Source organism: Globicephala melas, chromosome 16 (assembly GCF_963455315.2).
Source record: "Globicephala melas chromosome 16, mGloMel1.2, whole genome shotgun sequence".
Taxonomy (NCBI): domain Eukaryota; kingdom Metazoa; phylum Chordata; class Mammalia; order Artiodactyla; family Delphinidae; genus Globicephala; species Globicephala melas.
In genome coordinates this window covers 58,973,618-58,986,766 of record NC_083329.1, presented here as the reverse complement: position 1 = coordinate 58,986,766, position 13,149 = coordinate 58,973,618, and the positions used below count along the sequence as shown (strand labels likewise).

At 41.1% G+C, this 13,149-nt stretch overlaps 1 protein-coding gene across 1 annotated transcript; it reads right to left on the bottom strand.

Annotated features, from left to right (window-relative positions):
* Positions 1 to 13,109, bottom strand: MSS51 (MSS51 mitochondrial translational activator). Its single transcript, XM_030862597.2, is given in 8 exon segments — positions 1 to 2,061; positions 2,366 to 2,459; positions 2,771 to 2,998; positions 3,001 to 3,336; positions 3,542 to 3,679; positions 4,499 to 4,641; positions 4,923 to 4,956; positions 4,959 to 13,109. Coding segments are annotated over 8 exon segments (1,377 nt in total). The 5' UTR covers positions 5,143 to 13,109; the 3' UTR covers positions 1 to 1,841.
* Positions 13,110 to 13,149: the final 40 nt, after the last annotated feature.

Here is a 13,149-nt window from a genome sequence, read left to right as displayed (position 1 = left end):
TTTAAAAAACTGTTTTTGGTAACAGCTTTATTGAGATATAATTCACTGATGTAAAGTGTACAATTCAATGGTTTTTAATATATTCAGAGTTGTACCATCACAATTTTAGAACATTTATATCACCCCAAAAATAAAGCCCATATACTTTAGCCATCATCCCCAATATGCTCACCATCCTCATCTCTATGCTGCCACTCATCTACTTTCTGTCTCCATAGATTTGCCAACTCTAGACATTTTATATAAATGCACTCAGATAATATGTGGTCTTTTATGACTGGATTTTCACTTAACATGAACATGGATGAGCGTATTTTCAAAGTTCATCCATGTTGTAGCATGAATCAGTACTTCATTCTTTTCTATGGCCAAATATTTCATTATATGTATATGCCACATTTTGTTTATCTATTCACAAGTTGATGGACACTTGGGTTATTTTTACCTTTTGGCTATTATGAATAATGCTGCTGCGAACATTTGTGCACAAATATTTTCATTTCTCATGAGTACACACCTAGGAGCAGAATAACTGGATCAAATGGTAACTTAATGTTTAACTTCTTGAGAAACTGCCAGACTGTTTTCCAAAATAGCTGCACCATTTTACATCCCTACTAGCAGTGTACGAGGGCTGCAATTTCTCTACATCCTCGTTAACACTTGTTATTATCTGTCTTTTTTATTGTTGTCATCCTAGCAAAAGAAGCACTTTCTTTCATTGTGGTTTTGATTTGTATTTCCAGATGACTAACGATGTTGAGCATCTTTTCATGTGCTTATCGATCATTTGTATATCTTCTTTGGAGAAACATCTGTTCAGATCATTTGCCCACTTTTAAATTGAGTTATTTGTCCTTTTATTATCGAGTTGTAAGAGTTCTATATATATATTCTGGATGTAAGTGGAGAGGCTGAGGTCACAGCAAGTTGTAGAAATGAATATCCAGGGAATATCCTAATCCTGAGAGTGTGATAAGAGAAGGATGACAATAGACAGGGTGTGGTAGAATGGCAGACCCAAAAAGAGAGCTGATGTTAATCACTCCTTTGGCAAGAGAGAAACCTCCAATCTTGAGATGTTCTGTGTAGACAAGTAACACTTGGCAGTGAACAGGAAATAAGATAAAACAAGTGACTTAAGAAGCCCCAAACTGAGTTTATTGTGGTATAGACCAGGTGATAACAAACTCCAGTGTATTCAAGTAACCCTGATACACCCTGGGATACCTAAAATACAACACAAGGGCAAAAAGCTGCTCTAAAATTAGAAGTCCCCAAGAGAAAATAGGAAAATGAGACATGTATCTCGAAAAAGCCAGGAAGTAGAACAGTGTGCCAATCCTCACAACCTCCCCCACGTTCCCAACCACTTCTCTACTTCCTCATTTTTCCACTACTTCAAGTCATTAAGACTTCTGCATTTTTTAGCCCAAATTGCTGTATAAGAAGAAAGTCTTTTTCAGAAGAATAAGGTGCCATTCTTCTCCTTGGTGCCATCCGGTTAAAGTCAAAACGTATAACTTTCTCATGAAGGAAACTCTTAGGAACTTAAGGCTCTACAAAGACTGATATAAGGGCCTTTTGTCACACACTAAATCTAGAATCCTGTCTCCACACACTAAATCTAGAATCCTGTCTCTAGAAGCTACATGTGGCTAACCTCTTGGAAATGAGTCACATCATACAGGAGCTCCCATTCAGCTTAGAATCTACCAGGACAAGTGAATTAAGTTTACGATATAGTGGATTTGAAAGTTGGCAATAATCTGGCATCAGCAGGTAATTTCATCACAATCTCTGCATTTTCTAGACACCCAGTCAGGATCTGGCTCAGCTATTTATACCCTGCCATTTACTTTCTCTTCCAATTGCCTCTTATCCAGCTGGCAGGAGCTTCCAAGAAACGTGATATAGTAGGCACTGCAGTATACTGGCTGCTTGTTGGGGTTGGAGTAGACCTGTTCAGGTTTGAGGGACGCAAAAGGATTAGCTCCACAGGCTGTGATGTGTGTATCCATGTCCACCAGAATCTGCAAAGAGGCTGCCAACTCCTGCTGGCTATGGGAGACAGATAAGAAAAATTGCCCTGCTGATTATGAAAGAGATAGGAGAGGAACTGCTCATCAATCCCAAAAATTACCTAAGGCTGGACTAACGCAACAGCTATCCCTCCCTCCCAAATGTCTAGACTAACTACTCAGTTAACTAGCATAGCACTTTGAAGGGATGAGAAAGCCAAGCATGGGAAGGAAGAAAATCCTCACCAGAAGGCAGAAGATGAGCAAGGGGGAGAGAAATGAGCTCATCTACATAGAGGTGTGAGTGAATTGGGGAGGTATCACAAATAGGAGGAGGTCAAAACCTGTAAACAGTAATCATTGTAGGGATCTCATAATCACGAAGTAGCAAGAGGGTGGGCAGCCAAGCCTCCATCAGGTCCAGGGAAGCATGGAAACCTATGGAACAAAAATGGAGATGGAAATAGAAAGGGGAAATGCTAAGGCAGACCCTAACCAACATACTTCTTTGACTGCGTCCACCCCTCACCTTGCTCACCTCCAATGCTCATTTACCACCATCACCCGCCCCAGATTCTTTAATGGAAAATTATGGACCCAGGTGTAGCACATATGGCTAATGATCAACCAAGGTCTTCATTATATTACGCTCAACCTGACCAAATGAATGGGGTTCCAAAGGTACAAGAGCCAGGATGGAAAACTCCCAGAGGACCGACCCTGTATTCCCCCAAACAAATGACTCTTACCTGGATGGAATGCCACCACCAAATCTGGATGGGCTATCTGCCCAGACTCTACCTGCTCCTCCCAGAAGTCATGATAGAGGCCCCTATGGCTACTAAGCTGAACTGTGCCAGGTTCCAGGAGTGAAGGTGAGGCACTCTGTGAAAAGCCAGCAGCTACACCTACACCAACCATGATTACATGGAGGCCAAGGTGCCCAGGAAACATGTAGCCAAGTTCATCATAGTCCCAGGGTGAGTAAGGAACGTCTCTGCATGAGAAGCACCAACCACGTGCACTGTGCTTCCCCCGACCCTCCCAACATTTATCCCCAAGGCCCGAAGCCCAAAGCCCAGTGTCAAGGGCTGTGACAGGGCATCTGTCAGCAACCGCTTCAAAGAGCCCTGCAGGACATCTGGATCTGGCCTTGGCCATCCTACACTGGCCCACAGGGTGGTCATGGCCTGACTACCAAGCATAGCATCCAGAGTAGCCTCTAGCTGTAAACGTCACATAGAAAACCAGGTGTCCCAGCCCTGTGCGCCTTCAGTCAGCCAAGACCAAGGTCCTGAGGGAAGGACAAAACCACCTGCAGGAAAGAAGGAATAAGAAATGACCTAATCCTTCCCTGGCTTCAATATTCCCTCCATGTTCATTCTCCCAACCTGTCCCCAAGACTGCCCTGTCCCACTCAGTTCCTCATTTTTTCCTCAAAACAACACACTTTCATATATTTCTCCAAGTACCATCAACTATGACCATTATGGCAAAATTCCCCAATACTGTCACTCCACCTGTGACCAGAGGCCATTCCATGAGACGGTCCACAGCTACAAGACGCAGCTCTTGACAAACCCTCCTGTGTGCTGGCCAGTCTGACCTCTGGCACTCTGGACCACAGTAATAGACACTTCTGCACCTGAGAGAATGAGGCCCAGAAACAGATGTTCCTATACCTCAAAGGTGAATGGGGGACTCCTGGGGAAGGGAACTGATATTCCTGCACCTGGGAAGAAAGATCACCGGGTGAGGAAAGTAGGGAGAGGAATGACAGCTGCTGCAACAAATTTGGGGACTATGTTTGGCACAGGAGGCAGGAGGGAGTGGGAACGTAATTTTTCTCTTGGGTTACAGTGACACCTCAGCCTCTGTCTAGAACTAACTTTTTACATCCCTTACAGAAACAAAAAAACAGCAGGAGTTTGTGGCTGCCCTGTTATCACAGGTGTGGCTTGACCCCAACCTCCCCAGACAGATACGGTCTTACCACTTAAGTACTCAAGAGAAGAGAGGTAGGGCTTCCCTGGTGGCGCAGTGGTTAAGAGTCCGCCTGCCGACGCAGGGGACACGGGTTTGTGCCCTGGTCCAGGAAGATCCTACATGCCGCGGAGCGGCTAGGCCCGCGAGCCATGGCCACTGAGCCTGCGCGTCCGGAGCTTGTGCTCCGCAACGGGAGAGGCCACAACAGTGAGAGGCCCGCGTACCGCAAAAAAAAAGAAAAAAAAAAAAAAAAAAAGGAGGAGAGAGGTAGAAAGGATTATACTCCGGTCTAACCTCCCCATAATACCAAAATAATCAGGAGTCTTATAAGCAACCCTTTTCTAATTTCTCTGTGGCCTAGATCACACAAAATGAGGAGCAAGCCTGAAGTTATTCTGAAAATTCTCAGACCTTTCCTCCTGCGATGAGGTCTTAGAATAGGATCATTCCGGATGTCTCCCCTATTAGCCCCCAACTAATCACCTCTTGCCAGAGGACCCTGGAGTTTGAAAGGCCACTAGGGAGTACTTTACAGTGAGCACAGAATCGGAATGTGTCCTCCATCCTCTGGAACATTTCTTGAAGGCATCGATATCCAAAGCCTGATACAGGAGTATCCCCATCTAGCACCAACCTGCAGAAACAGCATGAAGAAGGAGTGGCAATAGGAAAAACACCTCCAAAATTTCTCATGACTCTTACCTTGTCTCCTATATATTTGCACCTCTCCTACTCCCATTGTTTCTCTTTTAAGCAAATTATATTTCTTCTATAGTAATAAAACTGGCAAAAGTCAGGATGAGAAAATCCCTCATTGCAAATACCCCATATTCCCCAAGCTATACTCCCTCTCCACCTTATGAATCACTTCTACCAGTGACAATATATCACTCTTCCATAGAGTTAGTCACTCACTTGTATTCTTCATAGCTTTTCATGTTCAGCTTTGAAGGATCAGCTGGGATAGGCCAGGAACATTATTCTCCAAGGAGAAGAAGCCAAGTGTATCAATGCTAGGTCCAGGTTTTGAGAGGGTCAGAGGCACAGGAGTCACAACTGTGGGTGGGGTCACAACCACGGGAGCCACTGATGAGGGGAGTTTCTTGTGCCTTCGTCATCGGGACCGTGGAGCCATGGCCTGTCCAGTGATACCTGGGGACTATACGTAGAACAGATATGGAATGGAATTTTGTAAGTTGGACACATATGATGCTTTTTCATATGTTTGACCTTTCACTTGTCATTCCAGTCTCTCAGGCCCAGGTATCAGTAAGATTTATTTCATATCTACAGATTACTGATCACCACAGGCAGTTGTGAAAAAGAGAAATAATTATATGTGACTATAATTATACATATATGTATTATACATGAAGTTCTATATATAATATAGATGCCTAGAAAAGTCTGGCAGGGCTCATATAAAATTGATAACAGTGATTAACTCTGAGGAAGGGAAAAGGCACTAGGATGGGAATTGGATCGATAAAAGGGAACTTTAGACTTGTTTGTAATGTGTGACTTTTTATACAAAGAATATATTCGTATACTATTTGTGTATTTTAAAACATCAACTTAGAGGAAAAAGCAACAAAAGTTTTGGTTGGGCTTCCCTGGTGGCGCAGTTGTTGAGAGTCCAACTGCCGATGCAGGGGACACGGATTCGTGCCCCGGCCCGGGAAGATCCCACATGCCGCGGAGCGGCTGGGCCCGTGAGTCATGGCCGCTGAGCCTGCACGTCCGGAGCCTGTGCTCCGCTACGGGAGAGGCCACAACAGTGAGAGGCCCGCGTACTGCAAAAAAAAAAAAAAAAGTTTTGGTTGTCCGAAACTACCATCTAACTAGAGAAACAGTCAATCTAATCTAGTTGGGGAAGGAAAACATTCATTTTAAAAGACCTATCATCACATTTATAAGCAATAAACCAAAAAGTAGAAATCAAATGCAATACCAAATTAGCACTACAATGCCAAGTTATGCACATTATTAGGAAAATTTTCTAAAAAGGTGAGTTCTGAAGTAGAACTAAACCCACACCCACTCACTACCTAGAGAGAACTCTTGTGGTGTCCTCCTTCCCTGGCCTGTCTTTTCCCATTCCTTCCACGAGGGTTGAGTAAACAAAAGGGACTATACTGGAAAAAATAAAACATAAATATTTATTGATAAACAGATAAAATCATTTGCAAAATATTATAACAGAAACAAATGTGAAAAAACATACTTAACATCTATATGTCTTAGACGTTAGATATAAACTATAATATAAGGCAGTGTATAAATCCTACAAGAAAAGTGAAACTAGAGCACTAATGGGAGATCAGAAGAAGAGTGTCTCTCAGTTGGTGAGCTACAGACAGACTTTATGAAGCAGCAGTTGGAACAGACCATGAAATATGGCAATACTGTGAATACACAAAGATAGGGAAACAGGAACTCTAAACACAAAGAAGAATGTGACCATAACAAATGTAGATGGGAAAATTCTGGGAACTAAGGAACTAGAATGGTTTGAGCTGGATTATTAAGTCTAAAGATCTAAGTGTAAGAGAGAAAAACTATATATAAAGTCTTAGGGGCTTCCCTGGTGGCACAGTGGTTAAGAATCCACCTGCCAATGCAGGGGACACGGGCTCAATCCCTGCTCCGGGAAGCTCCCACATGCCGCGGAGCAACTAAGGCCGTGCACCACAACTACTGAGCCTGCACTCTAGTGCCCATGAGCCACAACTACTGAAGCCTGCGTGCAGCAACAAAGACCCAACACAGCCAAAAATAAATTAACTAATGAAAAAAAAATTTTTTTAATGGTAACTTTCATGTTAAAAAAAAAAACACTATGAAGTCTTAGAAGAACACAGGGGAAAAGCTTCATGATACTGTATTTGCCAAGTTCTTGAATACGACACCAAAAGCACAAGCAATAAAAGAAAAAATAGATAAACTGGACTATATCAAAATTTTAAAACTTTTGTGCATCAAAGGACAAAGTGAAATGGCAACCCATAGAATGGGAGAAAATACTTGTAAATCATATATCTGATAAGAGATTAATATCCTGAATATGTAAAGAACACCTGAAACTCAACAACAACAAACAGCCCAATTACAAAATGGGCAAAAGACTTGAATAGACATTTCTCCAAAGAAAATATACAAATTTCCAAGAAGCACATGATACTCAACACGACTAATCAAAGGCAAATCAAAACCACAGACACCACTTTACTCCCATTAGGATGGCTATCATCAAAAAACTAGAAAACAACAAGTGTTGGTGAGGATGCAGAAAAACCGGAACCTTCCTACACTGATGGTAGGAATGTAAAATGGTGCAGCTGCTGTGCAAAACAGTATGGCAGCTCTGCAAAAAGTTAAATAGAGAATTATCATATGACCCAGCAATTTCACTCTTAGGTATACACCCAAAATAACTGAAAACAGGTATGCAAACAAATGCTTATACACAAATGTCCATAGCAGCACTATTCACAGTAGCCAAAAGGTAGAAACAAACTAAAGGTTATCAAAAGATAAATGAATAAACAAATTGGGATATATATATATATATATATACACACACACACACACATATATATACACATATATATGTATGTGTATATATATATGTATATATATATAAATTCAGCCATAAAAAGAAATGTACTGATACATGGTACAATGTGGATGAACCTCAAAAACATTATGCTAAGTTAAAGAAGCCAGACACAAAACGACACATTATATGATTGCATTTATATGAAATATCAAGAATAGGTAAATTCAGAGACAAAGCAGATCCGTGGTTGCCAAGGGCTGGGTGGAAAGGGGAATGAGGAGTAACTGATTAATGGTTATAGGCTTTTTGGGGGGGGTGATGAAAACGTTTTAGAACTAGATAGAGGTAGTGGGTGCACAACAATGTGAATGTACTCAATGCCATTTAATTGCTCACTTTAAAAGGATTAATTTTATGTTATGTGAATTTCACCTCAATTTAAAAAAGAAGAAAGGTATCTATAGAGATTTTGAAGCTAAAAAATTGTTTTATTCCCCAGATAAACTGCCTTCAGGGACAGGGAAATGAAGAGGATAATGCTGACAGTGGTTGTTTTTTATTGTCAATGAGGTAAAAGTTCAAATCAAGAATTGTGTTTTGTTACAAAAATGGTCTGACATTTAATCCTTCTGAACTAGATCTGTTAGGAAAAAACTCCAGAATCATCATTCAGCTGAGATGTAGGTGGCAGAACAATCAAACAAAAACCCTCCCCAAATCATCCAGCTAATATCCATTATCTTACAACATGGCTCTTGCAAACCACGGTCCTCAGGTTAATGGAGGAACTAATTTGATTTTCCTTTGTAGTTTCTTTCTCCTCGTCCTTTCATTCCACCCCTATTCTCCCCCCTCATCCCACAGATGAACGGCCAGTTTCAGAGTCCACAAAACAGAGATAACTAAGTTCATCTGCGTATCACATCTTCTACATTCCCACCAATAAAGAAGAAATTAGACCTAAAGATAGTACATTATTTTAGGATTTAAGGGTTATCTCTTTCCTAAAGGGCAGATGGAATTGCCTTCAAACCTTAGGACACCATTTCCAAAAACTGACCTGGCTCTTCCCTCCACTTTTTTTTAAAAAAATTTATTTATTTTTGGCTGCATTGGGTCTTTGTTGTTGCGCACAGGCTTTCTCTAGTTGCAGGGAGTGGGGGCTACTCTTCGTTGCGGTGCGCAGGCTTCCCATTGCGGTGGCTTCTCTTGTTGTGGAGCACGGGATCTAGGCATGCAGGCGTCAGTAGTTGTGGCTTGCGGGCACTACAGTGCAGCCTCAGTAGTTGTGACACACGGGCTTAGTTGCTCTGCATCATGTGGGATCTTCCCGAACCAGGGCTCAAACCTGTGTCTCCTGCATTGGCAGGTGGATTCTTAACCACTGTGCCACCAGGGAAGCCCTTTCCTCCACTTTTAATCACCAAACATTCTCATCACATTCCCAGAACCACTGCAATTCTAGAATAAGTACTCATATGCTGTATCTACCCAGCCCCCTCTGGCAAGACACCACCTTCTTAAACCTTGAAAGAATGGACTCATCTTTTCTTTACAGGTATCGAGGAAAAGTATCTTTGAGATAAATCAATAGTCTTAAATTCCAGAAGTAATAATAAATATCTTCCTGATATTCAACCAAAGGCCTTTATTCTGCAATGGAAGCCAATTAAGACCAGAAAGGTACTTATCCACCTTTCCAATGAGCGATCTTCCTCCAATGGAAGATTAAGTCCACTGGAAGACTGGATGAACTGGCTGGAAGTCAAGGGATCGATCACACAGCTTGGCGAGGCATGAAGTTGGTGAAACCCCTGATGCCATATTTTCCTCTGTGTCTACAGTGGGTTCCTGATACAAATGGATAATTTTCTGGCAGGAAGGTAAGAAGGTGGGAATGAGGAGCCAGGTCTTTGCATTTGCATCTGTATATATCATCAGGCTCATGTCTGAGTTTGTGTACCCAGCCCCCCTAGTTCTAACTTTCCTGCAATGAGGCCTAGTATCCTCCAAGTTTGGGGGTGGGGAGTTGACCTGAGAGAAACAAAGGCAGTGACTTGGGGTCTAATTTATTCCCAGTATATAAGAGAGAGAACACCAACACCAAGGACTGGAGAGGAGACATGAACTGGATGGCCTACAAAAACTCTTATCCTTCATCTCTAAATTCTCTAAAATATTAGCTAGCTTATCCCCACACCTAGGTCTCCCATATTCACCCCTCCTTACCACCAACAGCCTCAAATTTCACCTAAATCATAGTCATCTTCTCACCATCTCCAGACCAGTGAGGCCCATCTAATTTTCTCAAGTTCACCAGCAAACAAAAAATGTCTTTAGGGAGTAGGGAAGAGAAGGGTGAGTGAAGCTCATCATTGGGGATCCTCAAAAGGGGTTAGGAAAGAGAAAAAGAAAAGGAGAAACACATTAGAAACATTGCTATTAGGACAACATTCAGCAGCTTTATCAGTGATTAACACTCCCTGGAGTGATAAATACTTTACTCAACTATAAACTAAGCAAGCAGAGGAGTTGATGGAAAAGTAACTTACCCTGCTAAGCCCTCAGCTTCCTTCCTTCTCTCTTTCTTCCAAGTGAAGTAAATGCTTGATCTCCTCAGATCTACGTTGTGGCTGATTTGCAGCTGTCCCTTCATATCACTTTCCTTTGCAAACTGCTGAAATGCTGAGTCTCTGTGATAAGGTATGCCCTGCCAACCAGACAGACAACACTGAATTCTCCCTAACGAGGCAAATAAGGACCTGGCCCCCTGCCCTTGGACTTCTCTCTTTCTGACCTTCCTTCTCTGCCAGGAAGGCTCAGAACTCTGTCAACACTCCCAAACTCACCAAAGGCCAGGCAGGCTGAGGAAAGATGAAGCTTACTGCTTCCTGGACCTCTCTTACTAAGGCAGCATTTCTGCTCCCAGTCCCCAGCGTCAGGAAAAAGCCCTTGGGATTAGTTCAGAAGTCAGTATTTGATTGAAAAAGGTAAACACTAGCCCAGAGGAACAGGAACCCCTAGAGTTCTAGATGTCAATCTAGACACAGGATGAGTTCTCCCAAGCCCCAAGTCCTTTTTAACGTAACAAACACTGCTCAAACACAACTCAACAGTGACCAATGTAGGTTTAAGTACAAATATGATACCCAGAAAAGGAGAATACAAATGGTCATTTAATGGTACAGAAAGAAATCAATTGGAGGGGAAACGTCCAGAATTAATTTGTAAAATTCAATTTCCCTGAAAGGAGAGCAAGGCACTTTCTGAGTGAATGTCATCAGGGGCATTCCACCTGTTTATTTTAAAAGAGGAATAAAATTTTCTGGAATATTAAAGTAAGCAAGACCAAAAACACACACTATATCTAGGAAGAGAAAATAGAAAAGAACTCAAACATCTCATTCCTTCCTGTAATGGATGCTGATCCAGGGAATTTAATTCCACATTTCTAGCTCCTTTTCACTTAGAGCTATCAAGCTCCAGAACCTATCAGAGTTGTTAGTGCAGTGGTCCTATATGACTCTACGACCTGACGCTGCTTATGTGTGGGCCCAGCTATGTCACTTACCTGCCTCTGTGAACATCAGCAAATTGGGGAACAGAACCACTTGCAATAAGGTCCTGGACCGTGGCAAATAAATCTATGCATGAACAGATGCAGAGAATGGATTCCAAAGGAACCCCAAAATGTAGAAAGCACAAACTACAAGCAGGGAAGGTGGAAGAAAAGTGTTAAGGATGCAAAAAAAACATTACATAACATTATGTAGAATAGCTGTGGACAAAGGAAAATCAGTTGCAACAGGCAAAAATCCTGAATAAAATAGGGGTAATTCATTTTAAGCAAAGGTTTCAGGCCAATTTCAAGTTTAACTGGCAGAAAATTGAAAGGTTTTGAGGTTTGTTAATGGCTGAACTGCAAAAGGTAAAAGAACTCAGATTGTTTTTTCTAACTCAGAAGTGTCATCTTTGAATATAAAGGGAGATGATATATAGAAAAAAACTGACATTGAATAGTTTACATTTCACCATCATTACTACTGTTCTGGTAGACATTTAAATTTACAATTTAGAAAGATCTGAACTTTTCACAATTTGCATTCATCATGAGTTACATAAAAAAAAAAAACCTTTAAAAGTACTTCTATGGTTCGTTGTGAAACTAGTTAGAAGACAGACTAGAAAGAGCTTCCTAATCAACAAGTACAAAGGGGGCTTCCCTGGTGGCGCAGTGGTGAAGAATCCTCCTGCCAATGCAGGGGACACAGGTTCAAGCCCTGGTCTGGGAAGATCCCACATGCTGCGGAGCAACTAAGCCTGTGAGCCACAGCTACTGAGCCTGTGCTCTAGAGCCCGCGAGCCTAGAGCCCATGCTCCGCAAGAAGAGAAGCCACCGCAATGAGAAGCCCGCACACTGCAACGAGAAGCCCCCGCTCTCTGCAACTAGAGAAAGCCCGGGCACAGCAACAAAGACCCAACTCAGCCAAAAAATAAGTAAAATAAATTAAAAAAAAAAAGTAGGAAGGGATCTATGAGGCACTGGGTGATATTCTACCACTCTTCATGTATACCACTTTTTCTGAGTTCCATTCCTTCCTCTTATTTTCTTCTTAATTTTTGCCATTAACCCTAATTCTTCTGATTTGCTAATGATATTTTATGTTTACCCATGATTCCCATGAACACTATATAACCCTAGTAATGGACCTAAGGAACTAAAGAAGTTCCTGCTACCTGATATATTAGTTAAGCTCTTAATTTAGAGATGCATAGTTTTCATAGACCAATAACATCAAGAGAATATTTAAGGTATACAGTACATAATAACTGTAAAGGCAGCTCATGGACTGGGATGCAAGTTAATATTACAGCAAGCAGAAGCTGTAATGATCAACAATTGGAGTTCTGCTTGCTACCTTGAATTAGGCATGTATATATACTTCAAGTTAAATTAATGCTTTTTTTTTAAGTCTTTATTGAATTTGTTACAGTATTGCTTCTGTTTTATGTTTTGGTTATTTTTTGGGCCGCGAGGCATGTGGGATCTTAACTCCCTGACCAGGGATCGAACCCACACCCTATGCATTGGAAGGCAAAGTCTTAACCACTGGACCACCAGGGAAGTCCCTAAATTAATGCTTTATAATGTGTATCATTATAATTATTGTTGAAAAATGTAATTAAAGTTGCTATACAATTATATTATTATAAAATGTTGAACAATATGCAAATTTCGCTCAATTTGCAAAATTCTATACTTATTTTGATTGTGACAAAGAACGAAAATGCAGTATTATTCTTTTCTTATTGTTAAAACTTAATAAATTCCAAATACTACTGTAACAAAATTCTAGACAATAACATTTTCTTTCAGTTAAAAGTTAAGTGAAACACTGATTTTAAATAACAGATTTAGGCCTATAATAGGCACCCAGAGTGCTCAGTTACTAATGCTCATGTAAAACAAGTATAAGCAAAGTAAAAAAAAAGAAAAAAAAGGAAAAATTTATGAAGACAAGAATTTAATTCATCATATTACCATGAACTACCCATTAGATAATTTTCTCTGAATATCCCAAT